Source organism: Podarcis vaucheri, assembly GCF_965113315.1.
Source record: "Podarcis vaucheri genome assembly, chromosome: 15".
NCBI lineage: Eukaryota > Metazoa > Chordata > Lepidosauria > Squamata > Lacertidae > Podarcis > Podarcis vaucheri.
The window spans coordinates 22427747-22451809 of NC_138753.1; the positions used below are offsets into that span (position 1 = coordinate 22427747).

Sequence of the window (24063 nt, forward strand, 5' to 3'; positions counted from 1 at the left end):
TGATGGAAGCTCACACTCTTAGTGAGATGTGCCTCACTTTGCCCTTTCTTCAAGGAGATTCTCATTCCTGCAGGAAAGCTTCGTTTTTGTTTGGCTGCTTGCATTTGTATTATTTCCTCAAGAAAGCATCTGTGTCTGAATTTCTATTCCTGGCCCAACAGTTTCTTTGAAATGCCATTAAATAAGAAGTCCAACACATATTAACTGCACAGATCTCACTGAACACACCTTTTGCAGGCAGGTGCTCAAATTTCCATGCCACTCACTGTAAATCCTCCAGTTTTCAAAACTGAAAAATGGAAGAGTTATAACTTTCTTCTTTTTTTTAAAAAAAAAGTTTTTTGTGAGAGCATAAACATTATCTTAGGTTACGTGCTTATGTGAGGAAAATCAGCCCTAAATCAGCCACAAACATACCCATTTCTATTTCACATCTAGGAATCATAGTGCAAGCCTGTGTTTAACAGGTGAGTGTTCTTGGCTCAGTCAATATTTTCTTTATTTTCAGTATAACAGTTTTTGTGTGCATTGCTGCTCTCTGAGGAATATGTGGATTTGGCTGAGAGAAATAAAGTATCTTACAAAAATCCAAAGCCATCTACAGGCTTACATCTGAGCTAGTTCCACCACCTAAGCAGTTTCAATACCACAAGAAAACAGTAGTAGCTAAAAATATTAAATATCCCCCTTTTCTTCTATCATATGACACTTCCTCATTTCCTCCTTGCAGTGGCATCATTGGAAAGCAGCCTGACCCAACTCTATAATTTGTTTGCACAACCAAACAAAAACAAAGCTGGAAAAATATGGCTAGTTCATACAATACCAGGACCCAATACAAGCCACAATGGACTTTCAGGACAGTAGGTCCACAGGGGCATGTGACTCAAACCAGACATTATTTAGGAAACAGCTTACCAAGGGAGTTTGCCCAGGTCAAGACGGGGTGAAGCTGATTTAACAGGAAGCTGACCAAGGAAGTCTATACTTAAATATCCAGGAATGGTCGTGGACAGATCTGTGTCTGCAAAGTCAAGATGCCCTACTTTGAAGAACGGGTAATTCTGAAACAAAACCTAGGAAGGTATAAAGACTTAAGAAGACAAACATATGAGACAACCCTGTTGTCAGCCATGGGCTTCCTGAGGGTTTGCCCTTACTCATATATATATAGGAATTCTAAACTGCCTTTCATCTAACAAAAAACCCTACAATAGCTCTCAGTTGCACTTCACTGTCATCTATCTGATAATGTCTAAAATAGATATCCAAGGTTCATTCTGTCAATATAAGGACCCAAACTGCCTTAACTGTGAAAATCTTATTCAGCATTAACCCCGCTTGCCTAATCTTTTCTGCATCCTGACACATATCAGATCTCCTGACTTAAAATTTTGGACTTGGATACTTGATTCTTGCCCATCAGTGCACTCTGTCTTGTCTTCCTGACTCTAGTGAATGGGTATCAGCTTATATCTAAATACTCTTGTTCTATCTGCTACTAGCATTAAGGTACCTGAGAATTACTACGCATTTGGCTTAAAGTCATCTCTAAGCCTACAAATGATTAGGTTTCTCTGTCCCATTCTATCCTACATTAGCTAGGAACACAGGTGGTACAAATAAAACAAGATCTCAAATAAGCTTTGTTTTCTCAGATGCAAAAAATTGTATTTATTTTTCTAATACCATCAAATACTGCTCTCAATTTCACATGTGTATTTGCTTTTGTGTTAATCCAAACAGGATAGATCACTGTATGATTTATCAAAACAATCACCACTTCCCAAGAGAGCTCAACTTGGGGAGGTGGGAGGAATGCCACAGAAAAAAATAATCATAAGCATTAGTAAAGTTAGACTGTTTTCACCAATTTTGAGAGCTACCTTTGTGCAACCTCTGGCTGCTGTTCTTTGTTGTCCCCCCTCACTGTAGAGAACTGTTGTTCCCTGAGGCTGAGAGTCACTGTTCTATGTGCTATGAAAAGAAGAGTCACCAATGAGACAAAATGAGTTGATTTAAATGTTTGCACTGAAGTTAAAATGAGTAAGGCAGGCATTGTTTCAAAACTACTCATTTCTCTCCCCCCCAAAAAAAATCACATACGATACCTTTGCAAAAATGTTCATTAATGTCAGTGTTTCGCCATTTTATCAAATTAAAGTTTAAGATGATTTCAAAACGGAGCATTTCCTTTCCTCCCCATTCAATAATAATAATAATAATAATAATAATAATAATAATAAAATAAAATTTTATTTGTATCCTGCCCTCCCCGGCCAAAGCCAGGCTCAGAGCAGATAACATCTTATAAATAAGACAATATGCATAATACAATATACAATATGCAAATAAAATAACATTCAGCATTCATTAAAATAATATAGAATACAGAAATATTAAATATCAGCATTTCAAACTTAAACAGAAATCCACTCTTAACAGTTACAATAAGTAATTTCTAAAAGACGTTTTTTAGCTAACTATGAAGTTCATTTTGAGGCCTCCAAGAATCTTTATCAGGTACAAATGAAAGAGGGCCAATCTAACTAACATTGTATCAAATGGAACTTCTAAAAACATTCTGCTGGTGTTATTTGTAATGCTTTTCTTTTTTGGGGGTGGGTGGGGGAATCCTGAAAACCTGATCCACAATCCATCTGCAACTAAGAGGTGTTGTAACTCAAAAGAACTTCTTGCAATAGTCGGCTCCCTAGGCGCAAAGGAAAACTACCCCTCTACCCCTTTTTCCTAGGCTAAGGTACATATACTTCCTCTGACCTTCATAGAATGTGCTCCTTGGTAACATGGCTGGCCTTTTCACATCTAATTAGTAGATATGCTCTGCAGCAGCCCACGTGAAGCAACATTTGTTCTGGTTCAGCATGTTAGAAACATTCTGCTCACTCACTCACCCAAGCTCAATGACATCTCATAGCTCTCAGCCGAAGCATCTTTCTGTTCAGGTCACTGATAGCAAGATGGTTGCTTATGCAAAAGGTCTTTGCAGCTTCAGCCAGACCTAGGGCATCTTCACTCTGAAACTGGGACAAGTGCCCAATGGAAGCTGCAAAGGTCACAGGAATGCTTGTTGGGACACAGTACAAGTTTATTCTTGTTCAGGGCTTTCCTCAGACAGCATCCCTAGGCTCTTTGGCCTTAGCTAGAGGAGCAAACATCAGAGGATCTGTGTGTGTGTGTGTGTGTGTGTATGCGTAGACACACAAATAGAATGAGAAAAAATAGTGACTTGGGACAAAACCTATAAAAACTAGGCAGGGGTGGGGCTGTTAAGAATAAGGCAGCAATAAGCAGGTTCACTTCAGAAGGAAAAGCAGTGTTGTGAGGAATGTGAATATAATAGACACCAGCATAGCTCAGAGACATGATAATTCAATCAATTTATTACTATATATGCCTGAAGAGGGGAGGGACGCAGGTGGCGCTGTAGGTTAAAACACAGAGCCTAGGATTGCCGATCAGAAGGTCGACGGTTTGAATCCCCGCGACGGGGTGAGCTCCCGTTGTTCAGTCACTGCTCCTGCCAACCTAGCAGTTCAAAAGTACGTCAAAGTGCAAGTAGATAAATAGGTACCACTCCGGCGGGAAGGTAAACGGCGTTTCCGTGCGCTGCTCTGGTTCGCCAGAAGCGGCTTAGCCATGCTGGCCACATGACCCGGAAGCTGTACGCCGGCTCCCTCGGCCAATAAAGTGAGATGAGCGCCGCAACCCCAGAGTCGGTCACGACTGGACCTAATGGTCAGGGGTCCCTTTACCTTTTATGCCTGAAGAGAGCCTCAGCATAGGATACATGATATTATTTATTTTCTGATCCCAGCAAAATGCCTTCTGGTATGATATGTAGATTAGATGGTTAAGTAGACTCACCATGGCCTAGCTCCTGAACACCTGACTTACCACTGTTTCAAAGATATCAGTTTAGTGGAACCACTGACACAGAATACCTGTGGTGGGGAAAAACGTACTAGAGGCACTTAAAAAAAACACACCACACCACCCCCAGCCCAGTCGCGCTTCAGTAACAAACATATTCAACTTGGAGAACCTAAAATATACTTCTCTTTCTGGTTTGGATAGGCTAGGAAGAACTTTGGAATGACCTGTCTGGAGGTACTGAGAATCCCACAATACTTTTTATGCTAGGTGACTTTTGCATGAGGAACTGCATTCATAGATATGCACACCACAAGGGTGAAAGTAAGCAATATATAAATCCACCCTTACTGAAACTGTACCAAACAAAAATATCTTAAGGATACAGACTCACATTCTCTAGTCTACAGCGTAAGGAACGTGGGGGAGTGGCCGTTGTTGTCATTCATATTTTTGCCCAGAGGAAATCTGTGGTCATCCATGCATGTTTTGGAATAGGTGGGGATATGAAAAGTGACACAGAACATTAGGCATTCATTTTTGTCTCATATTAGCAACACTTGTAGTGGGTACGTGAACTGTCATATCTTGTTATGAGCAAGTATTGGAACATAACTGAGCACTTCACTACTGTAACTTAAAAATGGCTAACAGGGAATGAAGCTTGTACCTGAAAAATGACTTTCATTAATTGTGATGGGAGGTACACCAAGGTTACTTCTTAAGATCCAACGTGCATGTGTTTCAAAATAAAGCTTTTTCCTAAATGCAAACTCACCCTGTAAGAATTTGGCAAGGTTTATATCTAGCATTATCATTTTATCGTCAAATGTCTTGATATAAATATGACTCGTCTAGAAATTAATTTTGATGATTTCAAAAAAATTCACATCTTCCCCTTTCAAAGAAGATCACTGCAAATGTCATGTAAACTACCAGCTGGACCTGGATTTTAAAGAGAACTAAACCAGACCCAGTGCCAGCAGTAAGAGTTCAAATCACACGGGCCCCAGTCTTTAGTATGAGGCAGGATCCATGGCGGAGTCAAGCAAACCTTCAATCCCACCAAAAATTAGCAGATCCAGCCACACTTCAGCCAACCTTCAGGAGCTGCTTCAGGTACAAGTGATCACAGTGTGCAGCTCCAGTGTTGACTTAATTTAGTTATATGCTTCCTGTCCACAGTGAGCTGTGCCCAAAGCAGTTCACAACAAACACCTATTTATTATCAAAATACAAAAAGGGGGGTGGGCAGGAGCCAGTCTGCAAAAGATATAAATAAATTCAAACAGGGCAAAATCAACAATTCAACAAAATGCAGAATAGATTCAATATTACGAAAGAAATACTCTAGACTTAAAAGACATAAGAGCAAAAAGGAAGTCAACAGCCAATAAAGTTCCAGCTGCTGATGCTGGTCTTACTGCACTGTCAAGGAACTTCAGCAGCCTTTCATGGCGGGGTGGGGGTGGGGGTGGGATCTTCTCTCCAGACTAGAAGATTTACAGCTGGCCCCCTCATCTCTCCTTCGGAGATTGTTTGGGTCTCTGGTGGTAACAATCTGCTTGATGACTTACTGGCCACTACAATCCTAATGTACTTTCTTTTGAATTGGCCACTTATAGTCAGGTCAACATAAATATGCTAAGTTCTATGTCAAGAACTGGGTAGCTGTCTTGGAATAAATGTAACTTTTTGATCTTACATGCCCCATCGGTGTAGGAACAACAGATTTCTCAAAACACAGCTGAATAGAAGGGATAAATGTCAACACTCAGTAACAGAACGGCATGTGTATCTTCACTTGCCTCTATGCACAAACTTTACATACTGTTTTGTGTCTGATGGGCAACAGCATCTGCTGCCTTCTGCATCACACTTTTTGCTAGTGTTATCCTGCACAGACATTGGTCTTGGAAATATCCACATCTTGCCTCACGTTGCCTTTTGCTGTGTGGTAAACTTTTAGTGCCATGTGCTTCTGAACACCTATTCCCCCCTCTTCACTTGTCTATTGCTATACAAGAAATGTTTGGTGTTCAGATATCATACTAGTACTATTATATCTAGAGGACACCTGAACAGCTGACTCAAGCAAGTATATAATTTTACTGGAACCAGACAGGTTGTTGGACAAGTACCTTGCCATGAGGTAAACATGTTTGAAAGTATTAAATAGCAATAAGTAAGAAAACTTCTGCATACAGGTTGAGGCTATTTGTCATTCGTAGACCTTTGCCTTCTGTAGTGCAGAAGGGTGACAATCTTATGATGGCCTACAGAAGGACAAATCATAATTAAATCTAATCATGTTTACATAGTCCAACAATTATAAGATAGGTGGCTCAGGGCATCCTTGTGGGAGAGTTATGTATTTGTCATAGAATAGGTAAAAGTTTAGTTTTCTGGCTTAGGGACTTGAACCAGCAGTTGATTGAACTAAGGGCTAATTTGATCCTTTATAAAACAACTTCCTTAGCAGACAAAATCACTGTTAAGATCAGTCACAATCCCAGATCATGATGATGATGCAGAATACACTGTACACGTATACTGCTGTTTGCATCCATCTGTCTCAAAAGACAATGGAGTGCGCTTCTGGGAGTGACGTCAAACCCTGGAGAATCAATGCCTGCTATTACTGCACAGACCAGTAACTCGTATCTGCTGCCTACTGCATTGTTTTTGTTGTGTTAGTAGCACCCAAGTGATCTCTCCGTGGCACAATCCTGGGCAGTGTGTATGAAGGTCCTGGGCTGCCCGGACGGCAAGCCCCTCGCTGATGGGTCCAAAGGAAAGCAGAGCAAAACATCTGGCACCAGCTTGGCTGGAAGGAGGCATTTGTTGTTGTTGTTTATTCGTTTAGTCAGGTCCGACTCTATTCGTGACCCCATGGACCAGAGCACGCCAAGCACTTCTGATTTCCACTGCCTCCCGCAGTTTGGTCAAACTCATGCTGCTAGCTTCGAGAACACTATCCAACCATCTCGTCCTCTGGCGTCCCCTTCTCCTTGTGCCCTCCATCTTTCCCAACATCAGGGTCTTTTCCAGGGAGTCTTCTCTTCTCATGAGGTGGCCAAAGTACTGGCGCCTCAGCTTCATAATCTGTCCTTCCAGTGAGCACTCAGGGCTGATTTCCTTAAGAATGGAGAGGTTTGATCTTCTTGCAGTCCATGGGACTCTCAAGAGTCTCCTCCAGCACCATAATTCAAAAGCATCAATTCTTCGGCGATCAGCCTTCTTTATGGTCCAGCTCTCACTTCCATACATCACTACTGGGAAAACCATAGCTTTTACTATACGGACCTTTGTTGGCAGGAAGGAGGCATACAAGACGCCATCTAAACGTCTTAGGGACTCTACTCCAGATCCTTGTAGGGTTTACCCCTCAGCCTATTCTTAATATTCTTTCCCATCTAGTCATTCATCATAGTCTCCCTTCAACCAGCATTATTAGGTTTGGTATGTGCAATATTGAGATTCAGAGCAAGGTTTAGCAACCCAGATATGTTGGGCTTTCTGTTAACTATCATCTTAAGCTGAACATCTGACAAGCAAGTACATGCACCCATCTGCCCTCCATCTCTCTTCCCTTCCCTAGGAGTTTGTACCTGCAACTGAAACAAATTGGATAAATGCCTCAGGTATTCCTGTCTCCAGCTGCAGCTGTAATAACTGCAGACAATTTTCTTGTACAGTACTGTCAAGTTCTCTGTGAAGGTCTGAACATCAGAGGCTATAATTTACCTGCTGTTTGGTATGTTACAATAATCAGGAAAAAACTGTTTTGTCTGTTGAGAGGGCACCTAGCTTGTCAGGCAACAAGAAACAAGACTTTGCAATGCTCATAAGATAAATATTTTGTAAACAGTTAAAATTGGAAGACATTGCTCAAAGCAGACATTATCAGCTGTTGACCCCCATGTTATTAGATTTCTCATATTTTACTAGCAATACATATTGACATAAAGTATGAGAAAAAAAAACGGGACGCGGGTGGCGCTGTGGGCTAAAGCCTCAACGCCTAGGGCTTGCCGATCGAAAGGTCGGCAGTTCGAATCCCCGCGGCGGGGTGCGCTCCCGCTGTTCGGTCCCAGCGCCTGCCCACCTAGCAGTTCGAAAGCACCCCCGGGTGCAAGTAGATAAATAGGTACCGCTTACCAGCGGGAAGGTAAACGGCGTTCCGTGTGCGGCTCTGGCTCGCCAGAGCAGCGATGTCACGCTGGCCACGTGACCCGGAAGTGTCCCCGGACAGCGCTGGCCCCCGGCCAATAAATGTGAGATGGGCGCACAAACCCCACAGTCTGTCAAGACTGGCCCGTTCGGGCAGGGGTACCTTTACCTTTACCTTATGAGAAAAAACAGTTGTCATTCCAAAACTCTTTCCAGTTTTCAGTGTGATTTCTCAAGTAGGTTGGTCTGACACATAATGCTTTCTTCTACCCCAAGAAGCTTGATTATGATGGCTGTTCGGCCACATTTAAAGGTAATATCCTTTTATTTATGGCATGGCATTCTGCCAACAACAGAACAGCAGCAATCTCCAGTCCACTTTTCCATCAGCAATTCCACTTTAATACTCTCTCAAAATTTCATTGTACATTCTGTCCTAGTACAGCAACTTTTGTGAAGGAGCCAGGAAAATAATGGTCACTTCCCCACCTACACAGCTGCTGACCACCCATGATTCAACAGGTATATATATATATATCTGCACAGTACCCATCATATTTCCACCTTATAACTGCTTCTGATTGGTATGTGTGTGGGCGGGAGGTATTTAATCTTTAAATCTACAATTTGTTCTTTATAGTTTGATTTGATCCTTACTAATTTCTTTAGCTTCAGACCTCAAATGCCTCACAATGCTTAAAAGAGCAAAGAAATTTACTTTCATTTTATCTTTGTGTCACTTGAAACTTCAAGCACATGTGATTCAAATTAGGCAGGGCCTCTGAGCACCATGTTTTAGATTGACGGGCCTCTCTGTCCTCTTTGTTTTGAGCCTAGCTAGCTGCTCCCTCTGGGAGCTGACTGCAATAAAATATTTTTTTTAACCAGACACTTCTGACTCTCTACCAAATTCCTGAAACCACAGATCAGACTAGGAAAGCAGGCTGCAAGCATCATGCATGTGGGGCCGGGTCTCACTTATTCTGAGCGCTCACACTCTCGGGAGAAGGTGACCTATAGCCTCTCTTCCATTGCTAGCCAAAGAATACAAAGAGCAGATGTCCCAGTATGTACATCGTCTGGGCATAACTGAGTGATTATCCCACAGAATGTTCCAACTCGTTTCCAACTTTCCCCTCCTCTGCAAGAAAAAATCTGCAAAAAGGCACCACTTGCACATTGGCTCAACTTTTGAAGTTACTAAGGATAGCAAAATTAAAGTTTAAGTGAAGAAAAGGAAGCCTGAAAACAGAATTGCAGCCAATGTTAGTTATACTTAGTAGCCCCATTAAAATAAATCTGCATGATTAACTTAGGTTCATTAATTTCAATGGGTCTACTCTGAGTAGAACTTACTTGGCTACAACTCAGTTTTAAATGTATCATTTTTTGTTAGTATAGAATTAGATTTACAGATCTCTTGAAAAAAAATCTTCTCCAGGTTAATCTACACAATATTTTATTATTGTCACAGCCCATGGTGTTTGTAGGCATTATAACATGGCAGTGAAAATTCGTCCCAAGGAAGCAGCAGGAGAGTTGTTAAGATACCACTTGATCTAATAAAAATATAGTTGATAGCATCAGGACCAATGCAGAAGCAAGACCCAAAAGGAGAAGCATTTCAGGGAAAAGCATTTCCTGAGCGTATGCAATGTTTTGCTAAACTGGGAATCAAACATCAGTTTCTTCTATGGCTGTACAGCAGCCTGTCAGTGTCTCTCTTTATCCACCTTTAACAAATTAATAACTATTATTGTCAAAAAAGAGAAGTAAAAAAAAAAACCAGCTTCTAAACCGCATCTTTATCCACATCACCCTTCACTAGAGTCAATTTTTTACATTTCCAGTTTTAGATGTATTTTTGAAGTTCCTTATGACACAAGCTGAAGGATACACATGTATTTCTTATGTGTGATGAACACTCTATTACAAAATTGCTTAAGACTGAGTTTTTCAATGGATGCAAGGTAGGACAGATGTGAACACCATACATTACATGTGAAAGCCCTGCCTCTTTAAAAGGCCAATTATTTCACATAGGATTTTATGGAATCAAACTCCCTGTACATAAAATGGATTTTCAAGGTGGCTAGGGTTCAAAGGTGAATCCAAATTGCATAGTGAAGAAGCTTACAGCGTGTATCACAATCCATTTTATCTCCTACCTCCGTGCCTTCTTAGTTAACCCTTTCAAGCATAAACTGTAGGCTCAATTAATCAAAGTCTTTAAATACAGACTTAGCTAGAGAATAGGAGCAGTTTGATGGTTTGTTTGTTGTTTTCAGGAAAGGCTTTTGTTGTTGTTTAGTCATTTAGTCGTGTCCGACTCTTCGAGACCCCATGGACTCGAGACGCCAGGCACTCCTGTCTTCCACTGCCTCCCGCAGTTTGGACAGACTCATGCTCAGACTTGATGGTTAGGCTCCCCCAAACTATTTTGAGAAATCTGAAAGTTCATTGCCATTAGATTTTCAGGTCTTAAGTTAGGTAGCACTTTCTTCAGAATCACTGACACTAAATACAAAAATACATGCTATTTCTTCCCCAGATTTTAAATTTACCAAATAATAATAGTAGCTTACAAACAGAAACTTACATACATTTGCACTGACCTGGTTGAATTCTGAGAACACATATACTGTACACTAGATTATGATTTATCACATGATCAAGAAAAGGGGGGGGAGAGGGAGGGAGATAACAAGCTCAAACGCCCGTGGCCTTTGGGTGAATTCTGCCCTCTTGTGGTACAACTCTTAGAAACACAAAGTACTATTAAAAATGTGTATTTTATCCATACCATTCATTTTAATTTTCTCCACCTCAATGCCATTCATGAAGCCAAATCTGAGCAGATTCACTGCCATATGCTTTGATTTCAGATTGCAATGACAAGGTCTAGCTCAGTGGGGAATATGGACCTGGTTCCTGGTAGCTGTTTAACTACCAGAAGTGTTAGCTATAACTGGGGAGAGGGGGAGCATATACATCAATATGCACTGTGTTGTGTGTAAAAATGGAACACTGTTTTCACACAATTTCACCGATTCTGTGAAACTTCTCGCAGTATTTTTGAAAAAACAAAGGATGCCTGCCAACGAACAAATTCTGTGTAGTTATGTGCGCTTTCAAGGGATTGCATTTCAATTTTCTATATACCCAGCATAGTTTGCAAAATGTACAAGTATGTTCGGGGTGGGAATAGAAAAAGCTGCTAAGATTGTGATCATTCAAAACAACAGTCTTCTTTCTCATCCCAGAATATTAGATTCTCACTTAAGCGACTCCTGTGTTAAGTCATAGTAATTAATTTTCAAATAAGTAATCCTAATGTGCATTCTGACACACTTCAGTCACAAGAAAAAAAGGTAACATGCAAGGCCTGAACATTTTGAATGTAATCTTATCACCCTATCATTGGCTTAAGGTATCTAAGGGTCACCCCCCCCCCGTTTTTTATTAAAATAAATTGTCTATACACGACTAAGGTCTTTGTTGCTACTTTGCCAACAGTGAATTCAGCAGAAATTTTCTGCATACCTGGGAGGCTAGGATTTATCCTGAAAAGGTGAATGCAAGAACGTGTGTGTGTGTGTGTGTGTGTGTCACTCTCATTGTTCCTGTTTCCTCAAACTAGTGTTCTAAGAATTCTTAGGTCTCAAATATAGAATAAATGTTCATAAATGTCCAAGGCAAACACATACATAAGTATATAAACCTTGTGTCTAAAATAGTGCAGGAGAACAACCCTGAAGCCATTTTGACTCTCCCAAATTGTCCTCAAATATTTCTCTGCAAGGAGGAAGGAAATGGGAAAAGCTTTCCAATAGTCTTTGGACTGTAGGGGCTTACACCTCCCTTTTCAAATACAGCCTGGCAAGTATCTGTTAAGCTGAGCAAACAATCAATATGTGTAAGAGATTCCGGAACTAAAGCATTTAGCATCTCAAAGGAATGGCCAGGCAACCCAGAAAATGCAAACAAGTAAGGCATTAACAGGTATCATGGCAGACAGGAGAGAAGCAACACCCTCAAATTTCTGCTGGAGACTGCCTCTTTCTGTGATGTATGTATGATGTTTTGTGGGTGGTCTTGGGCTACAGGGTGGGCAATTTCAAAAGTCTTTATAGGGGCTTGTGCACCATTGTTCGGGGTTCTCCTCCCTCCTATGTGTGGTGAGTGGGGACCCTGTTGCAACAGTTTATTTCCTTTAATAAAGATCAGGCTTACTAGCCGCTTTCCTTTCAATATACTCTGCTTGGCCTCTGCTTTCTCTGACCGATAGAAATCTCGTGAGGGACTCCATACAGGCTCTGGATACCCCATAAGGGAATTAGAGGTATTTTTCTTATAACACCAGGCAGAGCCAAAAACTAGATAAAGCCAAACAGCTTTTTGAAATACAAGCACAAATGAATTAACTCATCATGAGCATACCAACATTTCACAGTAAAATAATATAAATTGAACTGGGATGACATTTTATTATTAGTTTTCTGTTGCTTCTCTTTTCTGGCTGCTCTAAAGGTGCTCAATTGAAAAAACAACAATTAAAACAAGCTGTCACTGGGGTGTCTACTCTCCCTTTTTTAATTTAAAAAAAAGGATCTCAAAAACAGCACACATGATAAAAAAGACACTCCATAACTATTTGTTTTGTCTACATTACATTCTCAGCCCAAATTTCACATGCGTATCAGAGTCCCTCTAGCGGCCAACTCTGGAAGCATCAATATAGCATTGACAGCTGTATACAATTTTGCCATTGATTACAGTACAGTACTTGGTTTTCTTTTGTTAGGAGGGTTTTAAGTTAACAATAATATGTTTCTTATTAACAAACTGTAAGCAAAAGCTTTATCAATCACAAGTCATAAAATTTTGTTCCTAATCCCACCACAAAGTAGCATAGCTCAATGAATGGAGTTTGAGGAGAGGGAATTGGCGTCCATGTCATTTCACAGCCCCTCAGTCCACAACAACACAATATGGGTGGAAATGCTGCCAATAGTTCCAGGACAATCGCTGCCAGATTAGCCCTGCCTATATTCAGCTACAGGTTCTTTACGCATAGCCCACATAAATTAAATCCCTTGCTCTGGGCAGGGCTTCTGCCAAGAATGCATGAATCTAAAAACCAGTAGTTCAAGCTGTACTTTTTTAATATATAGTTTGAGGGAAGCTACAACCAGTACTGTTCTGATGAATACTCACAGTACTCAGACAGCCGAAAATCAACTCACTATTCAAGAAAAGGGAGTTAAGTGTTTTGATTGCTGCTTTAAATCATACACTGCTCATACACTCATTCACTATAAATACCTTTGGGCTCAACCAAACCTATCACTATTTTAGCAACTGTTATACACTATGAGCCACAGCTCAGGGATTAACACCCCTGCCTGAAACCACTGCCAGTTGGTGTAGACCAGGGATGTCCAAACTGGGTTTTGCTCCAGTAAATAAACTGCTACGGGAGCCAAATTAAATCGACCAGAGGGCCAGATTAGGCCCCTGGGCCGAACTTTGGACATGCCTGGTGTAGACAGTGCAGAAATCAACCAACCAAGGTCTGACTCTATATAAGGCAGCTTCCTATGTTCCTTTTATCAACTCCAACAGTTAAAAGAATTCTATGTTTACCATCTGTTTGGTGCACATGGCAACACCAGTTTTTACCACTGGTGTTTGCCAGCATCAGAATATTTTTTCAAAAAGAAAAGCATGTAAACAGTATCTAGATTAGCAGTAAACCAATCAATAATCTACCAGCCAGCTAATCTGAAATAGATACAAATTAACTTCTATTTTGTAAAGCAAGAGATAATCAAACTCTGTTTTAGTGAGGCTGCACTTGTGACATGCCTACCAAGCAACTGATCTGCAACACAGAACAAGACGCCCAACATCCCATGATAACACAAAGATGATACGTAAAAGTCACTATGATCCTCTTGACAGAGTGATGGATATGTTCAGATTCCACCTCAGTGTAGCCTCATCATCTTGGCAAGTCACTCTCTCCCTCTCCATTTCGGTTGCATTTGTTAATAGGAATAATATTGCTTTAAATATTCATATCTGGTCTTCTTGATCAATTCAAAGCAGCTTACCCCACAGAACACAACTCTCACTGGAACATGACATGAAATGCCAAAGCAGTGATTTATTGGTCTAGGGTTACTGGAAGCATCTGACTTGATCTTTCTCTTTCAGCATCCTGTTCCACTTGGCTGTCACGGGCTCAGATAGAATTTAAGAAAGTGGCCGAAGCAAACATTACTCTGCCCTGTCACCATCGACTGCACCGCCTGGGGCAAACAAGCCTAGACATAGAATGGCTGCTAAAGAATTCCGATGCTGAACCAAAAGTGGTATGTCTATCCCCTGAAATTCAAAGTTCCTTAGTTCACACTATCCCCACATAGATTCTGGGATTAAAGGAATAAAACAACCTTGCCCTCACCCAGGGATTTTATGAGCTGGAGCTCATTGGAGCTCAGATCCAGCACCTCTCAGGTGGGCGTCATTGCCATTCTAAGAGAACAAGGGAGAAGTTCATGGTGAGCTCTGGCCCCTCTTTTTCTTGAAAAATAACTCTGCCCTCATGTATGCAGTGGTGTCACAAGGTGTGGCAGTGCGCCCCGGGTGCCATGTCTGAGGGGGTGACAAGGTGGCACCCCGCGGGGTGCTCGCCCCGCCACCCCTGGGCGCAGCGGCGCAAGCAGCCATTGCGCTGCCACAGCCACATATGGAGGATCCTGTTTGCAGTTGCAGCCGCGAGCAGAGGATCCCATCATCATCCGTACAGCATTTGAGCTGCGCCAGTGGCAAACTCCTACGTACAACGCATGCACAGTGTCAAACGCATGCGCTGAATGTAGCAACGCCACACATGTGCTGTACATTCCGGTTTGCTGCCGGCGCCGCCCAAGCACCGTACAGACGGTGGTGGGATCCCTCCACCGCCACTGCAGCCGTGAGCAGAGGATCTCACCACTGTCCGTGTGGCGTTCGGGCACCGCCGGCGGCAAACTGCTACGTACAACGCATGTGTGGTGTCACACACATGCTCTGTACATAGTGACGCTGCACATGCACCCTACGTAGCAATGCCACACATGCGTCGTACGTAGTGACACAACGCTTGCGCAGCCGGTGGTTTGCCCCGCCCTGGGTGTCGGTTAGCCTTTGTTCGTCCCTGCATGTATGCTAATATATAAAGTTGGCTCAGAACAATATGAGACTTCAGAGTCCTATGAAGAGGCTTTTGTTACAATGCAAACTGGGAAACACCAGCCACACCTTTGGTCACACCAAGATAGCAAAACTAGTTAACATCGATTACTAAGCACTACACATTTTAAAAGCATACAAGGAGCCTGCATGGCAAACCAGTCATTCTAAATTTTAAAAGAGCTCCCACATTGGACGACAGATTTCTGGTGAAAAGGGTAACTTAGAAAATTTAGAAGAATTGGAGTGCAGTCTTGAACATGTCTAACTAAGTAGTATGCCCCATTAAGTTTGATTGGGCTTACTCCAGGGTAAGGGTATATACAACTGCAGCCTTAGACATGAAAAGATTTTTTTGGCTGTAAATGTTTTCTGTTAAACATTAGTCACACTGTGAGACAGATGGATGCCAACAACACTGTAAGAAACACCAAACTATTCCATAAAGGGATATACATGCCTTAGTTATGTTATGTTTGGATTACGTAGTGTAACACTCTACGTGGGGCTGCCTTCGAAAGCTGCTCAGAAACTTAAACTGGTTCAAAGAGCTGCAGCCAGATTGTTGACTCGGGCTGGTTATAGGGAACATACAACTAACTCCCTTGTTAAAACAGCTCCACTGGCTACCAGTCCATTTATGACCTATAAAGCCCTACACAGCTTAGGTCCAAGCTATCTGAAAGACTGTACTCCCTCACATGAACCTGCCTGGCTTTCGTGATCTTTGGGAGAGGCCACCCTTACAGGCACTTGGTGGGGACATAGGAGTGAGCCTTCTTGGTGGCTGCTCCCAGACTCTGGAATGCCCTCCTTGTTGTCCCTTTGCCAGCAGGTGAAGACTTTCTTGTTCCAACAAGCTTTGGGGAACTGACTGGTTTAAATGAAAGGGCTGGTGCCATGCTGTTTTTCTTGTAATTATTTGTGTGATTTTAATATATTTTAGATACTGTATATAGTTTTAATTCTATAATTGGTTTTTTACAATGATTTTTTAAAAGAAATTTATAGCAGTTCTTATTTTTATCTGTAAGCCACCTTGAATCCCATCAGGGAAAAAGATGGAGTATAAATAAATATCTCAAGTGAAAAGATTAAACACATCTGTTGTCATACAAGGCGATTTTTTACCTCTAAAAGCCTAGGCTAAAGCTTGAATCAGAAGACTTTTGTCTCAAGTAACAATGTTACTGTGTATAAAAATACATATTCTTCCCCAGACACAAATTAAAGGAAATGAATCATAAGCATGATTTTAAACAAAATGTAAATCTTATGAAGTATAGCTGCAGAAGGAAAAAAGGCATTGTCCAAAGGTCATCTAGTGAAGCCCCCTGCAATGAAGGAATCACAGCATTGAGGACAACACATCTAGAACAAGTTACTCTTGTCCAATTTTCATTCAGAGAATGTTGAAAGTTAACCCTTAACTACAAGGACAAATTATGAAAGACAGAAATAAAACTCTCCCGAGAGGTTGTCATGCTAGTGGATTAGCAGATGGACAATGTTCAAGTGTGGAAAAGCCCTTGGAATAAGAATAAATCCTAGTGATTTTGTTTTTATTAAACTAGCAATGGTGAAATGAAGAACAAAGTAACTAATGAGTGGACTCTCTTTGCCTCTCAGGTGATAAATTATGCAGGAAGCAACACCTACACTTACTTTAATGATGAACAAAAGGGTCGTGTTTCATTTGCCTCCAACAACCGGACTGGAGATGCCTCTTTGGAGATTTCTTTCCTGCAGCCAAGCGACGCTGGCCAATACACATGCAAAGTTAAAAATGCCGGGCAGTATGAATGGACCCACATAACCCTGAAGGTTCTGGGTAAGGCTCTTATGAAGTTGTTCCAAGATAAGCACTTAGTTTATCTATTGAGTATCATGTTATTCTGGCTTACAATTAAGAGTAGAAATCTGATATTTTTTTCCTATTCCCAGAAAAACCTTCTAAACCCAAATGCTGGAAAGAAGGAGAGATGATAGAAGGGAAAGAAATCAGTTTACAGTGCAATACTGTCTCTGGCACTGCACCCATAATGTACAAATGGGAGCGTATAGAAGAGGATGGAAAAGCTGGGTCCCTGCCAGCCATGGCACATATCAGTAAGTCCGCTGTTGTCCCCAAACCACCTTTAAGCAAAGGTTCTCTTGTGGCCTCTCATTATGGCAGCTATCAAAAGCAGGGAATGTTTCTGGGTCTTCTGCTCACCACAAGTATAAAAAGCTGAAAGTCTTGACATATAGAGTACCTTTACTCCCTGCAAGAGATCTAGAAGGTTCTACATTACTTATTTAGGTATTATATTTATATATTAATATGCAAAATCCCAAAGTGGTTTACATAAAATGTAAAGCCTCAAAGTTGGCGGCCATCAACACATTTGTCATAACAAATTTCATAGTCTAAACAATGTATCCTTGTCCTAATTCATGAAATCTTGATTTCCCCCCAGATTTTTCGAATCCTGCACAATTTCTGCTGAAGAACCTCACATGGATGGCAACAGGGTTATACCAGTGTACTGCCTCTAATGAAGTAGGGCAGGAAAGTTGTGTTGTAAAAGTGACTGTGCAGTGTAAGTATACAGGGAATCCCAAGTGTTTCTAAGGTTGGATGGAAATGTAGTCCGATATTAAATTAAACATTAAATTCACAAGAAATGTCAATTGTACCAAAAAAGACAGTTCATGAATATTGTAGAAAAGTAGAAGAACTAGAAGGCCACTGTTCAGATCTTGGCCTCATCACTCTCCATCTCCCATTCTCTCCACACAATAGCTGTCAGTTTACACAATGAAGCTTTCCTCCCAAGGCACAGTAACCAAGACCCTGTAGTCAGCCATTGGGTCTAGAGGTTGCACCCCTCTTTCTCCTTTATCAATCTCAGGTGGCCTCTGCTCACCTTTGGCCAAGCATGAGGCTCTTAATCTCAGGTCTTGCATCTCAGGTCGGGCAAGAGATTCCTGCATTGCAGGAGGTTGGACTAGATAACTCTTATGGCCCCTTTCCAACTCTATAATTCTATGATTTAGGGATCCCTACAAACTAAGATATTTTTGGTAGCAGCTGCATCTCTAAGCAGCTTCTCTAGTTTTCATTAATGAGCTATGACTCTGAAGTAAAGGCCACACTTTTGAATTATCCACTAGCCTAATTTTATACTGAGCCTCAAATTTGACTGAAGAGGCAGAAATAATTTTTTTATTTTCCTGTAGAGCAATAAAATATACTTATAACCAGAAGCTGAGTAAAAACTACATGGAAAGGGTTCACAGCGATGAATGAGTTTTGCTTTCCTGCTTAGGCACTTAATGATAGCAATACTGTGGGTCATGAAGTTTTCCAAGTTAGTTTAACCAGCGATTAGGGTTTTTGGAAAACTGTTTTCCCCATGACACGGGAATAAGGATAAGCCTCACATGGTTGGCAACAAGTCTTTGCCAACATACACACAAATCTAGGTGTGTGCAACCATGAGGAATAGATTTGCTTTTAAATAAATGGACAGGAGGAATAAGAAAGTCCTTACAACAATAAACAGTAACTGCTTTGTGTGGTGTGAAGGAGCTGTGCTCCCAAGACAGGCGTCACCACAGCAGCCTATCTAGAAAGAACTTGGGTGGAACTGGGCAGAGGCAAGGTCAGGGCTACTTAGGCATACCAGCAGAAGAACTGGATTAGTTCCACTGGTGCACTCCCACAGCCGCAACTACACCACCATGCTGCCAGCAGCCATCACGTATGAACAAGATGACCTCTCTCAACAGACTTTTCTTGTCCCATGACATGGTCTGGTGATGCATGATGCAGTGACCTTGCTCAAGATAAAGAGGTCTGAAACCTGCTCAATGACTGGATGGGAGACTGGAAACTACCCAAGCTCCTAGATGGAAGAAAGACAGGTTATAAATGTAATAACTACCCAATCAAGTAATAAATAGCTTAGAAAGTTCTACTGTGGTACAATGTGCTACTTAATAAATATTAACTGAACACTTTAAGCCTGTGCCCAGCAAGCATTATACATGGGTCACAATGCCAAACTAATGGCACACCAAGGTTAAAAGAATCTGTGAGCAACAACAGATTAGGCAACAAAAATATAAATAATATGAATAAACAGCAATAATACATTTGGATACTATATTATGCATTTCATAACATTTACTGTAACAAACATAAAATGTACATTATGGATACATTTAAAAATATTTGTAGACTAAATGAATGTGTATCAGAGAGCATGTTTAAGGTGGAAAATTGAAGTCACTAAAAGGAATTTTTCAACCAGCCAATCTTGTTATGGTTACTTTAAATTTATTAAATGTATCAATTGCTTCTCACAACAAAATCCCCCAAAGTGATTTACAACAAAAAATAACAGTAATACAAATACATAAAAATAATTAAAAACATTCACAGCACTTTGTGAAAGTGATCTGACTTAAATTTCACCTTTTTAAAGCAGAAGTAGACAGAGGCTTTATTTTTCCTAAAATAAATGTAAATATAAATAAAGGGACATTCAACAGAGAAGAGGTAAAAGGGGCTTAACCTGGACTACAGTGTTTATGCAGATCACTATAGCAATTTGAGTATGCTGTTATTTTTTCTTTCGGACGCAGTATTAGAACTTCTTTAGGAACTCCTATACAAGAGGATTAAGTTGCATGGAAACTCACTGAAACAGACACAACATACTGTGGCAAAATGTTTTGTTCTTTGGCAAATGTAACACTGTATGCATTTATGAATCAACAGATGCACAAAATTTTGGCATAGTTGCTGGAGCAGTGTGTGGAGCAATGGGGGGCCCTGCCCTGGTTCTCTTGGCAGTGTGGCTGACAATCAAGAAAAAAGAGAAGAAGAAATATGAAGAAGAAGAGACCCCAAATGAAATCAAGTAATTACCTCTAAAGTATTTCTATTTACAACTCTCCAAGGACCAAATTAACACAACATTACCTTCCTGTGTCACAGAAGGTCTCAGAACTGGCAGAAGGGGGGAGGGGGAGATTATCACTCAGTGATAAGAGGTTTCTAATCTGATGGGGAACTATGTGTTGAGATTCCTCCGCTGCAGGGGGTGGACTAGATGACCCTCAGAACCCCTTCCAACTGTACAAGTCTATGATTCTAAGCACATGATTTACACGGGATCCCAGACTGAATCACTGGCACCCCAATTTAAAAGGCCCCCAAGTAACAGAGCTGGGAAAGATCTCTGCCAATACCTTGGAGAGCTGCTACAGGCAGCAAGAGATAGTACTACACCGGCTGGATTAATGATCTGACAAAAGCGAATAGTTTTATGGTCCTTAAAACATTTACAAAAGTATTACAGGATAAGCCTTCCTGGACTAAAGTCTGCTTCAACATGAAATGTTATCCTCAGGGGGCAGGTATTATGTGGATGTAGTGAAAAAATGTAAACATCAAAATGAGATTGAAAAATAGTCTTTGACAACTCTGCTGAAGCTTAAACATAGGCAGAAAATGGCAGCTTTATATACATACAGGCAACTCCCAATTTACATGAGGGTTAAGTTCCAAAGGCGCCACACATTTAAGTGAAATTGCATATAGTTGAAACACCACTGAAAAGGCCTGCACACACCCCATTCCACCCCATTTTGTGACTTTTTGGGTCCCTTCTAGGTTCACTGAGAATCAGGTGTGCAGTCACGCACATATCGGACACACTTAAAATGGTTGCTGCCTGTATACCAGCCACTGTCTTTTGTTATTGGGCACAAGACATGTGGGCCGGGAAAAAGACTGGCTATCATATCACTCACTTGCCCAGTTTTTTATTTATGTCATTGCACAGATAAATTATATTACTGTCTATTAAAGTTTGTTCCTACCTATTTAAAAGAGAAATGCAGTATGAATCTAGCTGCATTACAATGTGCAAGCCTGGGGCAAGTGGAGTGAATAAATGAGTCAAGACTGAAGTTTCAAGGCTAAATATGTGTTATTCTATTGTGGGAGACTTGTGTCTCTTCAGATGTTGCTGGATGACAACTCCCATCATCCATATTCATTGGCCGTGCCAGCTGGAACTGATGGTACAGTAACTGGAGTCTAATTAAACACCTGGAAGGCCACAGGTTTCCCACTCCTGCAGTAGGGAAAGCGTATGGACAACAATGCAGTTTAGTTTGAGATAATTGTGAACAAGTTAGTTACATGCTATTTCAAAAATATTCATTCTCATTAACCCATGGATGCTGAGATCCTTAACAAAAATACTGTGCACCTTGTGTTCCTTTGAAGAGGTATTAAATACTCATTTGTGTGTTACTTTAACTTATCAGTGCTAATGAACATGGTGTAGACTAGAGGTTCTCAAACTTTCTATTCCTAAGGTTACTTGCGATGGCTGGAAATTACTGAGACTCACCAGTCACAAAACAGTAGTGCAGGGCAGTCAGCCACAAAATAGTGGCAGATGGAGGTGGAGTTTGGCATAATCAGCTGACGATTAAAATCATTGTCTATTGACATCTATTCCCTCTTCAGAAATAGCTAAATTCTTTGCCAAAGCATTTCCCTTATGACAGTTCCTTTTCATCGTCCCCCCCCCCATTTAAATACAGACTCCTTATACAGATGCTGGGTGACCTTGGGCTAGTCACACTTCTCTGAAGTTTCTCAGCCTCACTCACCTCCCAGAATGTTTGTTGTGAGGGAGAAAGGGAAAGGAGATTGTTAACTGATTTGAGACACCTTAGGGTAGTGATAGAGCAGGATATCAAATCCAAACTCTTCTTCTTCTTCTCTTTATATATAGAGCTTTTATCTGCCATTTCCCAGAGCTGAATACCACGTTTATTCCATACAAGATTCACCCAGCTATATACTTATGCTTGTCAATTGAATTTGTAATAGTATTTTGTATATTTATTGTTTTAAGTGATCTTTTTAGATACTTTAGTTTGAAGCTGTATATTATTATTTAATAGGTGTAACAATGATTTCTGTCACTATTGTGAAGTACTAATTCATATGAATTCTTGAAAGAGCACATACTTTCAAGAACTGACAAATGACAACTTAGTGTACCGGTATGTAGCTCTCTCTATTCTAGCACATTACCCTTACCAGAACTTTCCTTAACTTTATTTGTGGGATGTTTAAAACAAGTCTGAACTACATGATTCAGCCTACACCCTTAGGAGAGAAAATGAAACAGTCATCCTTTAAGACTGCCCAGCCCTCATGACTCACAATATCCCATTTCATTTCTTTATAATCCAGCCATTAAGCTGATATCTGTGCTCTTTCACAGATTATTTTTTTAAAAAAAACCCCTCTGCATTTCTTCGATTGTATATTAGGGTTGGAATTTTGTAAGAGAAACCATTAGTACAGATTACCGGTATTTGCCTATGTGACACTTACCTGGACTTTTTCCTGTCCCTTGCTTTCAACCTTAGCATCTATGGAAACTTTCATTTCACTTCATTGCCCTTTTCTATACACAGGGCAACAAGAATGATGCAGGAAGAAATTGGAAGCCATGGGATACAATAGAAGTGCACAAACTACCTTGAGTATTTTATATAGGACAGGAATATATACCAAAAATAACATTAATGATTGAGAGAGAGGAACGTCTCTCAAGATACAGGAAATAGTATAGTACAGTTCTACAGCTCTGGGTTTGGCTGTGGGGAAACCCAGGCTCAAATACCCATTCACCTATGAAGTTCACTTGGATGACCCCAGGCAACTCACACTTGCACAGCCTACCTAGTTACCGTACTTGGGAGATGAGATACAAATGTAAAAAACAAATTCTAGTTAACTGAATTGTATATCAGGAATGTAACACACACTAGATTTATATCCAACTTATGTACAGAGTGTCCTAAGTCCTGAAAGCACTCTGTGACCCACTTTCAAGCTGCAACAAGTAGTTCAGGTTCATCAGCTGACTCCACTATATTAATATGGGTTAGATCACACACAAAGGAATGACTTATTAACAGTCTGCCTCAGCACTTTGCCCTAGAACTACAACCTTGGTCAAGGGTGAAAAATTCTCAAAGGTTTTATTACCCTGAAACTTTAAACCATGTTTTAAAGCACTTGAGAAGATGCTTCAAACCAGAGACAAAATAATTCTACCCAATCACATTTTAATGCAATGCTACTCAAAGTGGTAAGGGACATGGGTGGCGCTGTGGGTTAAACCATAGAACCTAGGACTTGCCGATCAGAAGGTTGTCGGTTCGAATCCCCATGACGGGGTGAGCTCCCGTTGCTTGGTCCCTGCTCCTGCCAACCTAGCAGTTCGAAAGCACATCAAAGTGCAAGTAGATAAATAGGTACTGCTCCAGCGGGAAGGTAAACGGCGTTTCCGTGCGCTGCTCTGGTTTGCCAGAAGCGGCTTAGTCATGCTGGTCACATGACGTGGAAGCTGTACGCCGGCTCCCTCAGCCAATAAAGCAAGATGAGCACCACAAATGAGGTTGAGCACCGCAACCCCAGTCGGTCACGACTGGACCTAATGGTCAGGGGCCCCTTTACCTTTACTCAAAGTGGTGGTCCGTGGACATGTGCCAGTCCACGAGTCATCAGCTTCCACCATGATCCAAGTTGGGTAGGATGTTTTAGAGACCAAATACGGTGTCAATTCTTGGCACACTGTGCGGGGCTACCAATCCACCACATCAGATAACTTGAGAAGCAACTGTTTTAGCAGACTATGACAGAATGTGTTATTTTAGCAACAACAGCCT

General features: G+C 41.0%; 1 protein-coding gene across 1 annotated transcript in view; it reads left to right on the top strand.

Annotated features, from left to right (window-relative positions):
• Positions 1–24063, top strand: part of CLMP (CXADR like cell adhesion molecule) — a 54195-nt gene that overhangs the window by 26176 nt on the left and 3956 nt on the right. The window contains exons 2-6 of the mRNA XM_082201062.1: positions 14287–14444; positions 16936–17137; positions 17251–17415; positions 17766–17888; positions 20075–20216. Of these exons, the coding sequence (XP_082057188.1) occupies positions 14287–14444; positions 16936–17137; positions 17251–17415; positions 17766–17888; positions 20075–20216 (790 nt within the window). The remainder of the gene's footprint in view (positions 1–14286; positions 14445–16935; positions 17138–17250; positions 17416–17765; positions 17889–20074; positions 20217–24063) is intronic.